The 21,379-nt window shown below is 38.9% G+C and overlaps 1 protein-coding gene across 2 annotated transcripts in view; it reads right to left on the bottom strand.

Moving 5' to 3' along the window:
* Positions 1–21,379, bottom strand: part of PPP1R21 (protein phosphatase 1 regulatory subunit 21) — a 76,128-nt gene that overhangs the window by 24,105 nt on the left and 30,644 nt on the right. For both annotated transcript variants that reach the window (XM_030826981.1, XM_030826982.1), the window contains exons 10-15: positions 20,612–20,713; positions 20,433–20,521; positions 16,805–16,941; positions 11,580–11,672; positions 5,170–5,297; positions 768–920 (exon numbers count right to left, since the gene is read on the bottom strand). In XM_030826981.1, coding sequence (XP_030682841.1) covers positions 768–920; positions 5,170–5,297; positions 11,580–11,672; positions 16,805–16,941; positions 20,433–20,521; positions 20,612–20,713 — 702 coding nt within the window. The remainder of the gene's footprint in view (positions 1–767; positions 921–5,169; positions 5,298–11,579; positions 11,673–16,804; positions 16,942–20,432; positions 20,522–20,611; positions 20,714–21,379) is intronic.

The raw sequence follows: 21,379 nt of genomic DNA, 5'->3' as shown, positions 1-21,379 counted from the left end.
GTCTATAAGTTAGTCCTGCTCCCCAAGGAGCAGCTAAAAAATAAAAAAATAGTAATTTATATTTTATATTTTATTATTCCTATTTCTTTCATTCTTTTTTAATGATGTCCCTTGAGTCATGTATTTTATAGATACAATTTTTGAGATATATATAAATATATCCTCAATGCATTAAGAGAAAAAATTATTCTAAAATAGTACATGCACCTAAATACATTCCGCTTTTTATAGTATGTGTGTGCATGTGCACTCAAACATATAATAACATTTTTTGGATATAAATATATTGTTTTCTAAAAAAAGTCAACTATAGCTACATTTGGGTGGTAGGATTACAGGTGACCACCATTTTCTTCTTAATGTACTGCAGTATCTTCCCTTTTTTTTTTTTTTTTTTTGCAACAACTGCATATTCTTATTCAGAAAAAAGTCACACATATATTTCCTTTTTTTCTGTTTCTACAAGTTTAAGAGGTTCTGAAGTTCAATATTTACTGTTTGCCTGGCTACCTCACCCCAGGCGCTCTATCACGCACTTGGGACATGCATCCAACATGGCCTACGAATATAGGCAATGCTGCTTATCAGGTAAAGTCTGGGTCCTGTCACCTCCTCTTCCCCACAGCCCTTCCCCAACACCCACCAACAACCTACACCCCAATATCGTATAAAAAGTCAACAATGTAAACTGCAGAAAAACTCTTGCCATTCTCTAGAATGACTCCTGATGTTTCCTCTGATTTAAATGTTAACAGCAGTTAACAAACCTTTTGCAAAGACTTCATATAGGCAGCAGCTTTTTTCTTATACTGTAGCATGCATTCAGCTGAAAGAGGGCTAATGAATCCACTCGCTGCCTTAGGTCCATAGCTCAGTGAAGCAATGAAGTAGTCCAAATTGTTGCTGAAGAAGGATGCAATCTAAACAAAGTGTAACAAGGAAATAGATTATGTTTTCCAACAATATATCTAAAATATGTATCTAATAGTTTTTGCAGCAAAGTTTAAAGATGTTGAGAATGGAAATGGAAATGAAATTTCAACACCTGCCCCAAAGTCCACATTTATTTATTTGAGAATACCTAGGCAATGGTTTATAATAAAAAGAGGACACAGTATAAATAGTCAGAACAAATTTCTGACAAGTCCTTTTCTAGACAATTTCTATTCTTCCTGAAAAGCAAGACTGATACTCATTTATTCTGTAGGTGACTTTCATGAGCTCTTTACCTCATTGATTTCTGCCACTGTTATCAAAATATCCATGTTTGGATTTCTAGATTCCATATTTTAACTTTGAATATTTCATATTCTAACAGAAGATATAACATAGTATCTTGAATATGTAACCTCCATTTAAATTTAATTCTATAAATCTCAATTTATAAATTACAAATATGGGAAAAAAAGACTGAAAATTCAGTAGACTGTCATTTACAGATTTAACATTTGTTAATTCTATGTAAGCAGCCACAAAGATCTATCACTTTCAGAGCCATGATTTTGAATCTATAGCGTTTGGTAATATTTGCGATAATGCTACCTCTGTGGTTTTGCATCTTAACAAGTACTTTAAAGTGACTTCAACATGTGTCTTTTCATTGAACCTTTAATAGTAGGTCATGATCATCTGGATCATTAAAGACTTAATTTCACTGCAAACTGACCGAAGTGCAGTTTCTTTTTTTCTTTTCTTTTTTTTTTTTTTTTTTTTTTTTTTTTGAGTCGGCGTCTCGCTCTGTTGCCCAGGCTGCAGTGCAGTGGCACGATCTCGGCTCACTGCCACCTCTGCCTCCTGGGTTTGACCAATTCTCCTGCCTCAGCCACCTGAGTACCTGGGATTACAGGTGCCTGCCACCACATCCAGGTAATTTTTGTACTTTTGTTAGTTTGAGACAGAGTCTTGCTCTGTCACCCAGGCTGGAGGGCAGTGGCACGATCTTGGCTCACTGCAACCTCCGCCTCCTGGGTTCAAGCCATTCTCCTGGCTCAGCTATCCCACTAGCTGGGATTACAGGTGCGCACCACCACGCCCAGCTAATTTTTGTACTTTGAGTAGAGACGGGGTTTCACCATGTTGGCCAGGCTGGTCTCAAACTCCTGACCTCGTAATCCTCCCACCTCAGCCTCCAAGAGTGCTGGGATTACAGGCGCGAGCCACCACACTCAGCCTAATTTTTGTATGTTTAGTAGAGACAGGGTTTCACCATGTTGGCCAGGCTGGCCTCAAACTCCTGACCTCAGGTGAGCCACCGCGCCCAGCCCAAAGTGCAGTTTCTTTAAGAATCCTTTGATAAGCCAGGTGCAGTGGCTCACACCTGTAATCCCAACACAGAGAGACTGAGGCGGGGGTACTGCTTGAGCCCAGAGTTCAAGACCAGCCTGGGCAATATGGCAAGACCTCATCTCTTCAAAATTGAAAAATGAGCCAGGCATGGTGATGTGCGTCTGTGGTCCCAGCTACTTGGGAAACTGAGGTAGGAGGCCTCACTGCAGCCCCAACCTCCTGGACTCAAGTAATCCTGTTACCTAAGCCTCCCAAGTACTTGAGACCACAGACGCACACCACCATGCCTGGCTGATTTTTTAATTTTGTAGAGATGAGGTCTTGCCATGTTGCCCAGGCTGGTCTTGAACTCCTGGGCTCAAGCAATAAATATTCCCACCTCATCCTCTTCAGTGCCATACAAAATGCTGATATAAACAAAAATGTCTGGCTAAATGCTTTAGCCAGAAAAGTTATAGTCTTGTATACATTAAAGAATATTGTATTTTGATAAATTTTAAAAAGTAATCTGTAAAACAGAGTATTCTACTTTGGCAAAAATTGGTCAAAAATTAATCACTAATGGTCTGAAAGGTTATATTTTTCACTGATATTTTACTATATCAAATGAAATTCTATGTTAGGTAGTATTCAATAAAGTAAGGATTCCAAAAATCATAAGCTATATAGTCCTTGTGAATGACATGGATTCACACAGTGTTTGCATTTGGATCATGGTAGTACATTGTGAGGTTTATTTTCTTTTTTCTAATATTTCTACATTTTCCAAACTTTCTTTAATATGAATATACTACACTTTCCTACCGGGTTCTTAACGGAAATTACAAACTGTAAAATTAGGTTAATCAAATCATATCAGCTAAGTATTTAATATTAAGCTGACACCAACTAACATTAGTTCAAATATTTTAGTTGAAAACCATTTATTAAAATTCCAGAGTGAAGATCAGATACCTTTCCTTGAGATGACATTTTACGGTTTCAGGCAAAGTAAAGCTAAAATAAACTATGACGTATGCAAGTATTTAATTATTTCAGAGTTCTCAGGAGATCGAGACCATCCTGACTAACACGGTGAAACCCTGTCTCTACTAAAAATACAAAAACAAAATTAGCCGGGCGTGGTGGCGGGCGCCTTTAGTCCCAGCTACTCGGGAGGCTGAGGCAGGAGAATGGTGTGAACCCGGGAGGTGGAGCTTGCAGTGAGCTGAGATCATGCCACTGCACTCCAACCTGGGCAAGAGCAAGACTCCAACTCAAAAAAAAAAAAAAAAAAAGTTGGCAAATACAGAGACTCATAAAATACCAACATTCTCTCTTTTCAGAATTTTTCTTAACTAAATCAAAGTTAGCTTTATCCTCCGAAGACATCGGGCATGCCATGGATGAAGGAGGTGAAAGAGGAGGCAGTGGGGATGGTCCTCTGGCTCAGGAATCCTTTCCACATAGATCTGTAAGCTGACAGAACCTAAAGATAACACGTTTTAATCATGACCCCAAGCTATAGCAAGTGGTCACAAGGCCAGTCCAACTTTGGAAAATATGACACTGAAATGTCTAACATGATCTATGATCATTTCTGACTACTGTAAATCACTTGAAGAATATTTGTTCCTATTATGGTCAACCTGTCAGAATCAGAATAGTATATAAAGACAGACACAGAAATAAGCATTTCCTTTGGAAGTCATGCTGAGTCTGCTGCAATAAATGAGCTAAGATAGTTCTGAATACAGTCCTTTTGGTTTTATACATGTAGGATGTTCTCAGAGAAATCTTAATCATTAAAGTTGTTGATGACAGCCACATGAACGCACACTCTGCAAATATAACTTCGGCTGAAACAGAAATATCCATGGTCAAAACATTCTTTTTTTTTTTTTTGAGATAGGGTCTTGCTCTGTCACCCAGGATAGAGTGCAGTGGCTCAAATATGGCTCACTGCAGCCTCAACCTCCTGGGCTCAGGCAGTCCTCCTACCTCGGCCTCCCAAGTAGCTGGGACCACAGACGCACATCACCATGCCTGGCTAATTTTTTAATTTTGTAGGGATGAGGTCTTGACATGTTGCCCAGGCTGGTCTTGAACTCCTGGGCTCAAGCAATACTCTCGCCTCAGCCTCTCGAAGTGCTGGGATTACAGGTGTGAGCCACAGCACCTGGCTTATCAAAGGATTCTTAAAGAAACTGCACTTTAGTCAGTTTATAGTGAAAATTAAGTATTTAATGATCCAGACGATCATGACCTACTATTAAAGGTTGAACGAAAAGACACATGTTGAAGTCACTTTAAAGTACTTACTAAGATACAAAACCACAGAGGTAGTATTACAAGTATTACCAAAAAAGAAACATACAAAAACACTAAGAGGAAAAAAACCAAAATATTAATGGAACGTATATTGTGGTGGGTTTGTTTTCTTTTTTTGTATGTTCCCAGTGTTCTATATGGCAGACCCTTCATATACACAAGGATCTATATTGAGACTACCTAGAATCTTCTAATCATCCAACATTGCATTAAAACATAAACAGAGAGTGATCTACACACTCAAGGCAAATGCTAAACAGTCACTGTCACATTGCTTTAAACATTAGGTAGGAAAGCAGCATGCAGTGCATGTGCCTATAGTCCCCGCCACTCAGGAGACTCCCCTGAGTCCAGGAGTTTGAGTCAAGCCTGGCAACATAGTGAGAGATCCCTCTCTTAAAATAATAAGTCAGAGTAAATACTGGGTAGGAAGCAGAGGAAAGGGAGACAACTTTATTTTACAGTAAACCCTTATATTACAAAATCCTTTTACAGATCCATTTTCCTATGTCCTTCAGAAAAAAAGCACGTTTAAACGAATTTTAACATCAATATACGCCAGAAGAGAATTACCTTTCCTGCTCCATTTGTTAATGCCACTACTGATGACAGGATACAGTCATTAGTTGTTATCAGCTTCTGTGTTGCTGTTGGAAGTTCATGCTCTATTGTAGCTTTTTGACTATAATGTTTGGAAATATCTATAAAAGCAATTACATGAAAATTCATTATTATCTATATATAAGTCACATACAGATAACCAGCCCATTCACTTCTCAAATCTACTCTTCTAAATTTATAAAGTAAATTTGACAAAGAATGGTCTCAAATGTCAGGATTGCACTGAATATCAATTAGGTCACCAATCTACATGGAAAGAACAGAGAGAAGTAAGGATCTCTGAACACCATCTTGGCTATCTTTACTACAGCCACCAAGATTTTCTCATCAGAGTATTAATTCTAACATTGGGTAAATGATCCTGACCAGTATTTACCAGTTAAAAACCACTGTTTTGCTGGTGTAACAGGCATTAAGGAGAAATTATCTTGTATTTATATAAACAACCCATGAGGCTGGAAAGGAGTAGCCAACACAACCACAATGTCTCACAGTCCTTACTGGACTGTAGATAGTTTTCTAGGCACACCCTAACTAGCAATGAGAAATATCTGCACGGCCAAATACGGATTGGATACTCCAATGCCTGACTTCCTGTGCAACCGTCTCTAGTCCAAGAATAGTACAATAAAGGCCTGTGGTTAGGAAAGCATAGAAGAGGTATACATATATACACATATGTATTAATTATATTATATATAATTGTATATATTAATATAATATATTATATAAAACTATATATAATACAATTATATATAGCATATACGATTGTATATGTTAGTTAATATATATAATTGTATATATTTATATATGTCAATCACAAAACATGAAAATTTTTATAGCAATTCTGTACACAGAATATCATTAATTTAGAATCAAGAAATTTTGTTGATTATTTTAGACTATAGATAATTAATGGAGGAAATAAGACTATTTGGAAAGAAATAGTATTTGAGATTTAACCTGAAGTGATCATGACATTTTAACTCAAAATTACTATGGTCCATGAATGAGATTATTTTCACTAACATTTTAAAACTAGGGAATTTAAAAATTATTAATATATTCCTATATTTATATAAACTTGTATAAATGCACCTTTAATTTAGGATAGTTTTAGACTTATAGAAAAGTTATGGAGTTTCATTACACCCTTTAACCAGTTTTTCCTACTGTTAACATATTACATTATTATGGTACAGTTGGCACAGAAAAGGAACCAACCAATTGGCACATTACTATTATATTCAATATATTTTTGAAAAGAAATGATTATCCTCAATATAGTCATAAGATGTCCAAGTGTATAAAAATTCAATTAGGATGCTGAATGCTTTTTGTTATTTTTTTACATTTTATTTTAGAGGCAGGGAGTTTATGTGCAGGTTTGTTACGCGGGCATATTGTGTAACACTGGGGTTTGGGCTTCTACTGAGCCCATCACCCAAATGGTGAACATAGTAGTGGGATTGTTAATACCCAGTAGTGGGATTGCTGGATCGAATGGTAATTCTATTTTTAGAACTCTAAAAATGAGAGAAATCTCCATACTGCTTTCCATAAGGGTTGAACTAATTTACGTTCCCACCAACAGTCTATAGGTACTGAATGCTTTTTGTATACTGAACTTGCTCATCCCTAACAGACATTTTCTTTCTACACATCACAGACAGTTTTACTCAATATTTTACTGGAAGTATACAATGTTATAATAATACAATTTGGTTGGTAAGCAATCTTGCTTGATGGTAATTGAGGTACTTATGAAAAAAAGTACAATACTAAGAACAATGCCATTGTGGCTTGATTATAGTCATTCTCGCAATCAAAATGTTTACTCTTGGTAGGATGCAGTGGCTCACGCCTGTAATCCAGCACTTTGGGAGGCCGACGTGGGCAGATCACTGGAGGCCAGGAGTTCAAGACCAGCCTGGCCAACATGGCGAAACCCCGTGTCTACTAAAAATACAAAAATTGCTGGGTGTAGTGGCATGTGCCTGTAATCCCAGCTACTTGGGTGCTAGAGGCATGAGAATTGCTTAAACCCAGGAGTGGGAGGTTGCAGTGAGCCAAGATCATGCCACTGCAGTCTAGCCTGGGCAACAGAGCAAGAATCAGTCCAAAAAAAAAAAAAAAGTCTATTCTTTATTTAGTCCAAACATTTTAATTATTTAGAGTGTTTCTTGACATTAAATTTTAACTCCAAAATGTACAAAAGAATCATGTGACTTAGACCATAGATTTATTTTTCCTTTTATGTTTCCTATGAGTCTACCAACTTTAGACCTCTGAGACTAAAGATCAAACAATTCTCACTTAGAATATGTTCCTTGAAAGGGCTGTATTTGCAACGCGACCACCAAATGCTGAAGGAGCCGAGAAATCAAAGGAGGAAGCAGGCAAATCCAGTTTATTGGTATAGGATGATTTATTAGGAGGAACTTACAGACACAAGCATGGTCCTGGGTGACTGCAAAACAGATCTCTGCATGGCAAACCCCCAAATGCAGGGTTTGTATCTTGGGGAAAAAGTATGCGCGTTCTGGAAGGAATGTGTGGGTGGCTACAGGAGTCACAGCCTATGATTTTTGTTATAGCGTCAAAGTTTGTTTTGAAGGAATATTACAGTGAATAGGTATTCCTATATAAAGAGTAATACATTAGGCTGGGCATGCCTGTAATCCCAGCACTTTGGGAGACTGAAGCAGAAGGATCACTTGAGTCCAGGAGTTTGACACCAGCCTGGGAAACATAGAAGGACCCCACCTCTATAAAAAAGAAATTTAAAAAATAAAAAATAAGAAAGAGTAATACATTAAATTGACATTTTGGAGGCATTCCCAGACTCAGGGTTAGTCAGAAGTTACATGGTGGATTAGCATTTAAAATAAAGACACTCTTGGCCAGGCACGGTACCTCACGCTTGTAATCCCAGCACTCTGGGTTGGAACAATGTGTACTCTGTTCTGTTTCTCATCGTGCATTACAAGGAAGAGGGTAGAGAAGGGTAAAATACTATGTGCACTATTTTGCTAAATGAGTTTATAAAGCAGTACAAGTCAGTTAATGTGATGCCTCTAACTTTATGCTTTGTGCTGTTTGCTTTGGCTATTCAGGCCCCTTTTATGGTTTCCTATGAATTTTAGGATTTTGACATTGGGTGACAGAGCGAGACCTGTCTCAAAAAAAAAAAAAAGAAAAAAAAAGTATCTTTATTTTATAGAAAATGTAGCACATATACACCATGGAACACTATGCAGCCATAAAAAAGAACGAGATCATGTTCTTTGCAGGTACATGGATGGAACCAGAAGCCATTATCTTCAGCAAACTAACGCAGAAACAGAAAATCAAATACTGCATGTTCTCACTTGTCAATGGAAGCTGAATGATGAGAACACATAGACACATGCCAGGGAACAAGACACAATGGAACCTGATGGAGGGTGGGGGATGGGAGGAGGGATAGCATCAGGAAGAATGGCAAATGGATGCTGGGCTTACTATCTAGTTGATGGGATGATCTGTGCAGCTAATCACTATGGCACACATTTAACTATGTAACAAACCTGCACATCCTGCACATTTACCCCTGAACTTAAGATAAAAGTTGGGGGAAAAAAACGTCATCTGATGATGTGTATACATACTAAACTTTGGGAAACATTGGTCTATATATTTTCATAATTACAACTACAGGCTATAGTCACTTCAGAATAAAGTCGACATCATAAAAAAAAATAACAGTGTCTTTATTTTAAATGCTAATCTGCCATGTAACTTCTGGCTGACCCCGAATCTGGGAATTCCTCCAAAATGTCTAGTTGATATATTACTCTTTATATAAAAACATGTATTCACGATAAGTTTCCTTCAAAATAACCCTTGATACTGTTATAAAAAATCATAGGCTGTGATGCTATACCCACTTACACATTCCTTCCACAGCACATGTACTCTTCCCTCAAGATATAAGCCCTGGGCCTGGGAGGTTGCAGTACAAAGACCTTCCTGTCTTATGACTGCCCCAAGACCGTTCTTCTGTCTGTAAGCTACCCCAATAAATCACCCTATACCAACAAAGTGGATTTGTCTGCCTCTTTCTTTGGTTTCTCAGCTCCTTTAACATTTGGAGGTAACTTTACATATACTCCTCTTTTACAAAACAAAATGCCACTTGTTAAATAATTGAGTCACTCCTGTTTTAATTCTATGTAGGATACATATTTTTAAAAATCCTTCTGTTTACACTGAGACCAACCTATCCACCAATAGATTAAGAATCCCTTATCCAAAAAGCTTAGGACCAGCAGTGTTTTGGACTTCAGATTTCTTCAGATTTTGGAATATTTGCATATACATAAGAAGGTATCTTGGGGACAGGATCCAAGTCTAAACACGAAATTCATTTATGTTTCATACATACCTCATATTTATAGCCTGAAGGTAATTTTGTACGATACTTTTAATAATTTTGTGCATGAAACTAAGTTTTGACTGCAACTTTATCATGTCACGTGAGGGTAAGTGTGGAATTTTCCACTTATGGTGTCATGATGGCACTTGAAAAGCGTAAGATTTTGAAGCATTTTGGATTTCAGATTACCATATTAAGAATGCTCAACCTGTATTAGCATAGGAAAATTTATTTTTTTTTTATTTTATTGTTTCATTTTGTAGAGACAGGGTCTCGCTATGTTGCCCGGGCTAGTCTCAAATTCTTGGGCTCAAGTGATCTTCCCACTTGGCCTCCCAAAATGCTGGGATTGTAAGCATCAGCTATTGCACCCAGCCAGCAGAGGAAAAATTTTAAAACAAAACTAAAGAACTTGTAGCCACAGAGGTACTTGTGGTTTCAACCTGGTTCTACGTTAAGTAAAGTTCTGGAAGACAGGACTACAACTAAGTCTTAGCTCCTCAAACCAAAAGCCACACCGGAAAAAAGCACCATCTCTTGGATTTTTCTATAGACCAAACTAAATTCTGCAGGACTGGAGTTGAATATTGTTAACTGCCACCCATACTGCCTACCCAAGTTGTGATTTCTGAAACCAAGGCTAATTCTGTAGTACAGTGACTTTCAAAGTTCCTTATAATTGGTGCCAGGCCCAGTGGCTCACGCCTGTAGTCCCAGCACTTTGGGAGGCCAAGGCAGGTGGGTCACCTGATGTCAGGAGTTCAAGATCAGCCTGGCCAACATGGCGAAACCCCATCTCTACTAAAAATACAAAAATTAGCCAGGCATGGTGGTGTGCACCTGTAATCCCAGCTACTCGGGAGGCTGAGGCAGAAGAATCACTTGAACCCAGGAGGCAAAGGCTGCAGTGAGAGAAGATCGCACCACTGCACTCCAGCCTGGGCAATAAAGCAAAACTCAATCTCAAAAAAATTATAAAGTTCCTTATAATTGAATACAAGCCACAGAAAGGCCCATACTCTAGACTGAATGGTAAACTGGTGCTTGGTAATACTGCTGAGACTAAGAATGAATCCCAGTGCCTTAGATTAGGTCCCCTAATATATCCCTCTTATCCATGTTATGAAATGCAGCTTTAGGTTTTTAAAAATTATTCTCTGCGCAATTAGTAATTGGTCACTGATTATTAACTAAAAACAATGAATCATCCAGGCACCTGGACTACTTCCAATAGTCCTTAATAGATTGTTCCTGCCCCTCTCCTCCTTTCCCCGCTTTCCCTACCCCAACAGTCTCTAAAAGGAAAAGAAAGGGAAAAAAACCTAGAAGCAATTGCAAAGCTGTAGATTAGTCAGGACTCAGAATCACACACTAGGAAGCATATGAAATGCTTTAAAAGGTTCCCCTCAGCCTTTCAGCAGACTACATTTTTAGGAGCACAGAAGCAATTGAAAACTGACCAAAATGCAAAACCAGACTTTCATTTCTTAAGGCTATGCCAAACAAGACAGGGCTTTAAAAGATATTTAAAACATTAAAATGCACAGGATGGTGGAAAGTTACTGTATTCCTTCTGGGGACTTGAAGCCTTGGTTTCCTCAATTCCTTTGTGCTTGGGCTCTAAGAAGCGCAACGTATTTTGCAAAAGGCCTCTGAATAGCATGTCTGGTTTTGTACAATTCACATACCTGCCTAAAGTCAGTGTAATGTATTTCTGGCTAAAGTACTGCACACAAGAATTTCTCTTCAGCCCTTTGTTTACCTCCAGAAATAAAGCAGATGGGAAAAGCAGAAGGCAGTGAGTTGTGCACTCAACATAAGCCAAATGCTACTAAGCCTTTATCTGGGGTCTATTACCCTTGGCAGTGTTTGTTTAAATCTTATTCAGGCAGATCGAAGAAAGTGGGGCAAAGGTTTTAAGCTTACGTTCTTTTTCAAGGCCTACCTTTCATAACGTCATGAAATCCATGCAGAGCCGCACCAACATTTGTTAACACAGAACTGTAGTTTGTCCGAAGGAGTCCATCTGGCTCTGTACCTAGGAAATCAAAATCACAAATCTAAGCATTTTCCTGAAAAATGGACTGCCCACTGTATCCCTCTACTTTTGGGAAGATAGAGAATGAAGATTGCTTGTAATGTGCTAGAAATAATGGCTCTTAAAATCTTGGCAGATACATTCAGACATAATGGTGATACACATAAGCACATCTAAATGATTTGCATCTCCTATGTCCACGAATATTTGTTAATGGTTGAGAAACAAAATTCAGTTGTTAAGCAGGATTAAGTCTGTCATGATTCTTTGTAAAACGAAAGTCTTTGTGAATTTTTACCTTGTTATATAACACATTTTTCATTCCCTACACATTATTTGCTGAACATCGCTAAAACACTCTTACCCAAATATCACAGAGTTCCGCTTCTGCCACGTCAGCATGAGGAGCTCTGTGGACCTGCTTGCCCTCTGCAAAACTGGTAAAATTTGCAAAAAGGACAATCACTTAAAGTCTCTGGAAATGGTTCTAAGGGCAACACAGCACATGATTTACTCAAGAAAATCTGTAACAACTCAGTAATAACAGTGAGAGTCTATGGTATTTAAACCAAGAATCACTACCTCCCTCCCACAGCTCAGGGAGACAGAAACTCCATTCCCAATAGGTATAGCCAAGAACACAGGACTTCCTCTCTCCCAACCCCTAAAGAGGTCTGGATTTCTTCTCTTGCTCCCAGCTACCTGTTGCTGAAGCTGAATTCTGAGCAAGTGTGGACAGAGGCGGGGAACGTTCCCCTTCTTTCACCCAGCCGCTACTCCTAAGACGGAGGCTCTACCTTGGGCATGGTGCTGCCAAAAAAAGTGGGGCCCTGATCACCCTTGCCTCAGCTCATCAACAGGAGTTCCGCCCTGAAAGAGGCAGACCAAGGGGACCGGGGACTGCTGCCTACCCCCTCCACTAAGTGCTCAGTTTCTAACAAGGGGGTGTCACTTAGAGAAAAGTATGACCACTGTCCCTAGCCCACAGAGATTTAGCCCAGGAGATAAGCAAGCCTTAAAACAAGAGCTCTGAATCTCTTCTTAAGGAACTGACTTAATTTGTAATACAGTGTGGAGAAGTTCAAGCCTAAGGGTGTACTCTAAAAAATTATGGCTGTGGTGAAAGCAATGAAGAAGAAATTGGTAGATTAGCGATATAAGTTAAACTGTGGGCTGCCTGGTTTACCAGAGAGAACAGGAAACAGAAAGAGCTAAGAAGAGCCCTCCTGGGGTCAGAATGAAGCCCAAACACTGATCTCAAAAAACTCTACCTGCTAGGTGTACACTAGGTCTATAACTATACCTGTAAAAGAGCCCAAACTGAATTGATTCTCTGAATAGACAACTGATGCCCCACGGCATTTTGAAAATGAGAGCAATCAATCAGCAATCAGCGGAGCTTAAACCTGGGTGTGATCAGGGAAAGAGACAGTGAAGGACAGCCCTGCCACCATCGTCATCCCAGGGTGACTGTGTGCATGCCCAAGGCTGAATCCTTGAGAAGCAACATCATCGCACAAAACTTACATGCTAAAAACTAGAAGATGTGTTTAAAGAAAGTAAAGAGCTACATAAATGGAAAAACATACTACGTTCATGAATCAGATGACTAAGCTTAGATGGCAATACTCCGTGTATTAATTTCCTAGTGCTGCTGTAGTGAAGTACCACAAACAAGGTGGCTTAAAACAACAGAAATTTATTTTCTCACAGTTCTAGAGGCCAGAAGTCCAAAATCAAAGTGTTGGCAGGGTCACACTCTCCCCAAAGGCCCTAAGGGAGAATTCTTTCTTGCCTCTTCCAGCTTCTGTTGGCCCTAGGTGTTACTTGCCTGTGGCAGCATAACTCCAATCCCTGCATCTGTCTTCAAATGGCCTTCCCCCTTGTGTCTCTGTCTCCAAATTCTTTGTGTCTCTGTCTCGAAATCTCTCTCTCCTTATAAGGATCACATTCATTGGATTTAGGACTCTCTTTAATCCAGTATGACCTCATCTTAATTTGATGACATCTGCAGAGATTCTATTTCCACAGGAGATCACACATACGGGTACTGACAGTTAGAACTTCACATATTATTTTGGGGGACACAATTCAACTCACAACCCTCTCCACAATGATCTACAAGTTCAATGCAATCCCTATCAGAATCCCAACTGACTTCTTTGTAGACATCAACACAAGCTGATTCTAAAATTCATATGGGATTGCAAGGGACCTCAAATAACCAAAACAATGTTAAAAAAAAAAAAAAAAAAGTAGGAGGGCTCACGCTTCCTGATCTCAAAATTTGCTATAATGCAACAATCATCAAGATATGATGGTACTGGTATAGGACAGATCAATGAAATAGACCTGAGAATCCAGAAATAAATCCATATATCTACAGTCAACTGATTCTCCACAAGGGTACTCAGACTATTCAATAAGGAAAAAATAGGCTTTTCAGTAAATGGTGCAGGGACAACTGTACAGGCACAGGCACCATATAAAAAAATTAAAATGAGGTTGGACGTGGTGGCTCATGCCTATAATCCCAGCATTTTGGGAGGCCGAGGCGGGCAGATCACCTGAGGCTAGGAGCTCGAGACAAGCCTGGCCAACAAGGTGAGACCCCCATCTCTACTAAAAAATGCAAAAATTAGCTGAGTACAGTGGCGCACATCCGTAGTCCCAGCTACTCGGGAGGCTGAAGCAGGAGAATCACTTAAATCCGGGAGGCAGTTTGCAGCAAGCTGAGAGTGTGACACTGCACTCCAGCCTGGGTGATAGAGTGAGTCTCTGTCTAAAAAAAAAAAAAAAAAAAAATTAACTCAAAATTAAACATAAACCTAAGTGTAAGAGTTAAAACTATAAAACTCTTAGAAGAAAACATAGGGTAAGTCTTCATAACCTCAGATTTGACAGCAGATTCTTAGATAAGACATCAAAAGCATCGGCAACAACAACAATAAAAAAAAATGGGGAATTGGACTTCATCAAAATTGAACATTTTTGTTCCTCAAAGGACACTATCAAGAAAGTTAAAAGACAACCTATAAAATGAAAGAAAATATTGCAAATCATATATCCAACAAGGGACTTGTATGTATAATATATAAAGAACTGTTACAACTCAATAATAAACAGACAACCTAACTGAAAAATGGAGAAAAGATCTCAATAAATATTTCTCCAAAGAAGATATACAAATGGCCAAAAAGTACATTAGAAGATAGACAGCATCACTCGCAATCGGGGAAATGCAAGTCAAAACCACAATGAGATACCAGTTAATACCCACCAGAATGGCTAAAATCAAAAAACCAAGTAATAACAAGCACTGAAGAGGATGTGGAGAAATTAGAACCCTCATACACTGCTGGTAGGAATGTAAAATGGTACAACACTTTGGAAAACACTCCAGCAGTTCCTCAAACAGTTAAGCAGAGTTGCCACATGACCCAGGAATTCCATTCCTAGTTATACACCCCAAAGAAATGAAAAGAGATGTCCACAAAGAAACTTGTACATGAATGTCAACAGCATCATTATTTGTAATAGCCAAAAGGTAGAAACAACCCAAATGTCCACTACATGACAAATGGGTAAGTAAAATGTGATACATCCATAAAATGTAATATTATTCTGCAATAAAAAGGAATTGAGTACTGATACATGCTACAACTTTTATGAATCTTAAAAAGCATGATGCTAAGTGAAAGAAGTCAGAAAAGACCACATACTATATTAGTCCATTTAAATGAAATGGGTAGAATTGGCAAATATATAGACAGAATGTAAATTACTAGGGCTTACGGGCTAGGGAGGGGTGGAACAGGGGAATAGGAGGGCAACAGCTAAAATACACAGGGTTTCTTCTTTGGGTGATAAAAATGTTCCAAGACTTACTGTAGTGACAACGCACATCCCTGTGAATATACTAAAAACCACTGAACTGTAAACTTTAATTAATACATTGTATGGTATATAAATTATACCACAATAATGCTGTTAAAAAAAAACCACAGTACCAGAAAAATTACGGCATTCTTAAAAATGTCATTTAAACTGAGGTCCATTCAGTTACCCGAAAATACTTTTTGTTTTTTTTTTTTTGAGATGGAGTTTCGCTGTTGCTGCCCAGGCTGGAGCGCAATGGCACGATCTCAGCTCACTGCATCCTCTGCCTCCCAGGCTCATGCGATTCTCCTGCCTCAGCCTCCCGAGTAGCTGGGATTACAGGCACGCACCACCACGCCCAGCTAATTTTGTATTTTTAGTAGAGACGAGGTTTCTCCATGTTGGTCAGGCTGGTCTCGAACTTCCAACCTCAGGTGATCTACCCACCTCAGCCTCCCAAAGTGCTGGGATTACAGGTGTGAGCCACCACGCCCGGCCCTGAAAATACTTTTTTTGAAGTTAGGCCAAAGGGGAACAAATAGCATTTTTACTACTAAAGCTCCCCTATGCTACTCACTGGAAAGCTGCTACAAATTCTTATGATTTGTTCCTTTCCATACAAAAAAGAGGAAGGGAGGGAAGGGAATTAATATTTAATGCATGCTCAGTGCCTGATACATTACATAATTTATTTTTATTATTTATTTATTTCAGAAGCAGTGTTGCTTTGTCACCCAGGCTGGAGTGCAGTGGTGTGATCATAGCTCACTGCAGCCTTAACCTCCTTGGCTCAAGTGATCTTCCACCTCAGCCTCCAGAGTAGCTGGGACTACAAGGAAGTACTACCACATCTGGATAATTTTTAAATTTTTGGTAGAGACGGGGTCTCCCTGTGTTGCCCAGGGTGGTCTTGAACTCCTGACCTCAAGCAATCCTTCCACCTCAGCCTCCCAACGTGCTGGGATGACAGGTGTGAGTCACCCAGCCCAGCCGTACATTCTTAATTTAACTCGATAATCACAACATTTAACTCCATTATATAAACAGAAAACCAGAAGTCCAGAGAGGTCAAGAGCTTTGCCCAAGGTCATAAATGTATAAGGGGCTAGAGAATTTGAATTCAAGTTTTCTTGACGCCAGATCCTATGCTCCTCTCACTCTACTTAGCTAAACCATCTCCCTTTTCCAGCTTCTTGTACTCTTGAAATACAAGAAGTCCTTGAAGTTGACCCCTGAGCAACAAACATACTTACTTGGCAAGGCAAGAAGAGCTATGTAAGTCTGCAGCTTCTCAAACACAGCTGTCATTTTTTTCATGTCCTGGGACAGCTCTAGATTCCTGGCTCTTAACGCAGATGTGCAAAGAGAGGATTCACATTCTTCTTCTAAACTAGGAATAGGCAGATTTTTAACAAGTGAGCATCCCAAACAATTTTCAATTAGCTATTAGCAGCCAACCAAGTTCTCAAATAACTATATCCAAAGAGAGATATTGCAGAAAAAGGAATTTGATCTCATTTGTATGGCTCCATTTTTTTCACATCATGATACATACACCGCTTGCTGCGAATACCAATGGAATAAAAGATGATTAAACGGAATAACAGATAAAGGCATATGTCCATTATCTTTCCATCCTGAGAGCAACACAAAACATTAGAATATTTTTAATTTTTTTCTTTCTTTTTTTGAGACAGAGTCTCGCACTATCACCAGGTTTGAGTACAGTGGCGCAATCTCAGCTCACTGTAACCTCCGCCTCCCAGGTTCAAGCCGTTCTCGTGCCTCAGCCTCCTGAGTTGCTGGGATTACAGGCACCCACCACCACGCCCGGCTACTTTTTGTACTTTCAGTAGAGACAAGGTTTCACTGTGTTGGTCAGGCTGGTCTCCAATTCCTGACCTCGGGTGATCCACCCACCTCAGCTTCCCAAAGTGCTGGGATTACAGGCATGAACCACCGTGCCCGGCCATATTTCTAAATATTCTAAATGTTAAAAATCCTTAAAACATTTACAGGAAAAAATTTTCACAGACTAAATTCCTAAAGAAAATCAATTAAACAGGAACTGGTATTATTAACACTGACACTAGCGAGAGAATCTAGAAAACCTTTTCCAATACATACAGTTTTTCAAAAGCCAAACAGATTTACAATCTAGAGGCTCAAATTTAAAAGTAAATGCTTAACATTCATAAAATGCATTTTACCATTTTTAATTTTAAATAGTTACTTGGGAAAACTTAATTACAAGCTTTTTTAAAAATGTAGTGTCTTAACTATTCATTTTAAAATGTGGAGGTAATCAAGCAAAAAAAAAAGGTTATTAGATAAAGCCAGAAAAGGTAGCATAGGAATCATAATCATTTCCATTCTCTCTCCATTGTAACTTCTCTTCTACTTTATTTATAGCAGACAGCTTCATTCCATTCTAAGCCCATTTACTACTAAACAACAGGTCACCTTGTCAATTAAAGTGGTATTTAAACCAATGCCCCCAAAATTGCCAAAAAATATTAATAACTCATGAAGCAGGGCTGAAAGCATATGGGACAGAACATTCCAAAAGTAGAAATCTTAGCTTCAGAAAGAATTCATCCAGTGTTTTAAAAAATATAATCACGGAAAAAATGAAGCAAGATAAAATTCATAACTCTTTCAAATAGTAAATACTTGTGCAATGGTTCTTAAACAGATTCTTCTTAAACATAAGCCAAATCAAAGTTACATTCAACTTTAATGTTAAACTTCTAGAGTCAATTTTCAAAAAATCTTTAGTTATACTGAACTATAACATATAACGATCTAAAATAAAACTATTAGTTCATAATGATTAGTTTAAGCCATAATTATCTGATTCCCAATATTTCCTAATATCCTATCGTATGCACAAATCACAGGATTTTGTTACTGAAATACCTTGTAAGGTTAGAATTACGAAAGAAGATGTCTCTTTATATTAATTTTTTAAATAATAAAATTGTACATTTCTTAAACATTAAACTTACTACTTTAGTTTTACAAGGACGTATGATATAATTACTTATATATTTTCTTTTCTTTTTTTTTTTTTTTTTAAGAGACAGGGACTCTATCACCCAGGCTGGAGTAACAGCTCACTGCAGCCTCAAACTCCTGGGCTCAAGTGATTCTTCCATCTCAGCCTCCTAAGTAGCTAGAACTACAGGCACAGGCCGCCACCTCCAGCTAGTTTTCTTTTTATTTTCAGTAGAGACAGATCTCCCTATGCCACCATGCCTGGCCTATTTTCAGTATCTGTAAGTAATTAACCTTTTTTTTTTTTTTTTTTTTTTTGAGACGGAGTCTCACTCTGTTGCCCAGGCTGGAGTGCAGTGATGTGAGCTTGGCTCACATTCTGCCTCCCAGGTTCAAGTGATTCTCCTGCCTCAGCTTCCCAACTAGCTGGGACTACAGGCGTGCGCCACCACGCCCAGCTAATTTTTTTTTTTCTTTTTAGTAGAAACAGGGTTTTGCCATGTTGGCAAGGCTGATCTGAAACTCCTGACCTCAGGTGATCCACCCTCTTTGGCCTCCCAAAGTGCTGGGACTACAGGCATGAGCCACCGCACCAGGCCAACCTACTTATTTTCTAAATTTTATTTTACTGTAAAATATTATTTCTCTCATGTTCCAGTTGTATTGTTCTTTGAATTTTTTTTTTTTTTTTTTTTTTTTTTGAGATGGAGTCTCGCTCTGTTGCCTAGGCTGGAGTGCAATGGCACGATCTTGGCTCACTGCAACCTCTGCCTCCCAGGTTCAAGTGATTCTCCTGCCTCAGCCTCCCAAGTAGTTGGGACTACAGGGATGCACCAAAACGCCCGGCTAATTTTTGTATTTTTAGAAGAGATGGGGTTTCATCAAGTTGGCCAGGCTGGTCTCGAACTGCTGACCTCAGGTGATCCACCCACCTCAGCCTCCCAAAGTGCTGGGATTACAGGCGTGAGCCACTGCGCCCAGCCTTGATTTTTTTTAAAAAGGGCTAAATCTTATAATGGAAAGATTTAAATAAAACAGGGGTCTTGGTAGTTGTAAACCAAAAGTATCAAAACTTACAAGCAATATTATCAAATTTCCAATATGTATTATTTTTTCTGCCTTTCTAGAAATATTTAAAGTAGAATATCAAAGGTTACTAAATGATGTATTCTGTAAGGGCTAGAGTAGATACGGTTTTTAGTTTATAACAGGTCACTAATAACAAAAATAAGAAAATATACCATTTCAAAGAAACCTAAAATTTATAGATCCTAACATAGAAGGAAACTATTATGAACACCCATCTAGGTGTTAACTGCAAAGGGATAATAATGGTAACCACAGTACAGAACAACTTAAAATCCATAACTGACGACCGGGCGTGGTGGCTCACGCTTGTAATCCCAGCACTTTGAGAGGCCGAGGCGGGCGGATCACGAGGTCAGCAGATGGAGACCACGGTGAAACCCCGTCTCTACTAAAAATACAAAAAAAAATTAGCCGGGCGTGGTGGCGGGCGCCTGTAGTCCCAGCTACTCGGAGAGGCTGAGGCAGGAGAATGGCGTGAACCCGGGAGGCGGAGCTTGCAGTGAGCCGAGATCGCGCCACTACACTCCAGCCTGGGCGACAGAGCAAGACTCCGTCTCAAAAAAAAAAAAAAAAAAAAAAAAAAAATCCATAACTGACAGATTATAATTCAACTTTCTTAAATTTAAGCTAATGCTGCTCAACCATGCTTTTCCTTTTTCATGGAAGTCCAAATTAACTGTGAAGCAGAAAAGTCAGGCAGATTACAAGAGGCACAGGTTAATATTTTATTAACGCCAGCCCAGATCAGGTTACACCCACAATTCCCCAAGTTCCCTGACCTCCGGGGGTAACTACCTTTTTAACTGATAGGGAAGAATCTTCCTAAGAAAACATATGTAGGAGGTTAAGTGTTCTGAAAAAGTTTTCAATTTCACAGTTGTCTCCTGGAAAAGAAAAATAATTTCAAGGTTAAAAGTGCTACTGGACAAAGAGGAGCTCCCAGTTTCCAGAAGTAAAACAAGGAAGAAAATTACCAAGACAGTCACAGTATCCTCAGTGATACTTTCAAATAAATGAAGCATTCCTTCCTCAAGAGGGCGGACATAGGACGCATTTTCATGAAGGTATTGTGAGAACTAAACAGAAGGGAAAGTATTGTGAATTAAATCACTGGAAAATAACAAACATCAACACATTTCTAAATGGACCCACCAAATTATAAATCTAAATTGTAAACCTGATAACGGCTCACTGCAGCCTCAAACTCGTGTGCTCAAGTTTTGGAAACTTTTTTTTGGAAATTTGGTTTAAAAGCCAAACACAGATGCTCCCCTCTAATAGTCCCAGATGATACCCCCAAGTCCCTATCCCATTCTAAATCGAGGAACTAGAAGAGGGGTGACACAATTAATAACCAGGCATCAGAGGAAATAGGGAGGGAATACTGCATTAGAACCTAGGACCAACAGGTCAGCCTCCCTGAACACCTGCTTCTCCATAGAGGTCCCAGTATAAAAACAAACAAAAAAGATTTGAAAATCAAGACTGTATGACAAAAATTTTTGTGTTATATACCTAATTTTTAAAAAACAAGCCTATTGAGGACAGGTTATTTTTAATGTATACGATATTTGGTGTTAACAAATTCCAAGGATGTCATTATCAAAATGAGGATACAGAAACCTTTTTTTTTTTTTTTTTTTGAGACAGAGTCTCACTCTGTCCCCCAAGCTGGAGTGCAGTGGTGGGATCTTGGCTCACTGCAACCTCTGCCTCCCAGGTTCTCAAGCAATTCTCCTGCC

The sequence above is a fragment of the Nomascus leucogenys genome, chromosome 14, assembly GCF_006542625.1.
Source record: "Nomascus leucogenys isolate Asia chromosome 14, Asia_NLE_v1, whole genome shotgun sequence".
Lineage (NCBI taxonomy): Eukaryota > Metazoa > Chordata > Mammalia > Primates > Hylobatidae > Nomascus > Nomascus leucogenys.
The sequence above is the reverse complement of the archived record's forward strand: the minus strand, read 5'-3'. Positions and strand labels throughout refer to the sequence as shown.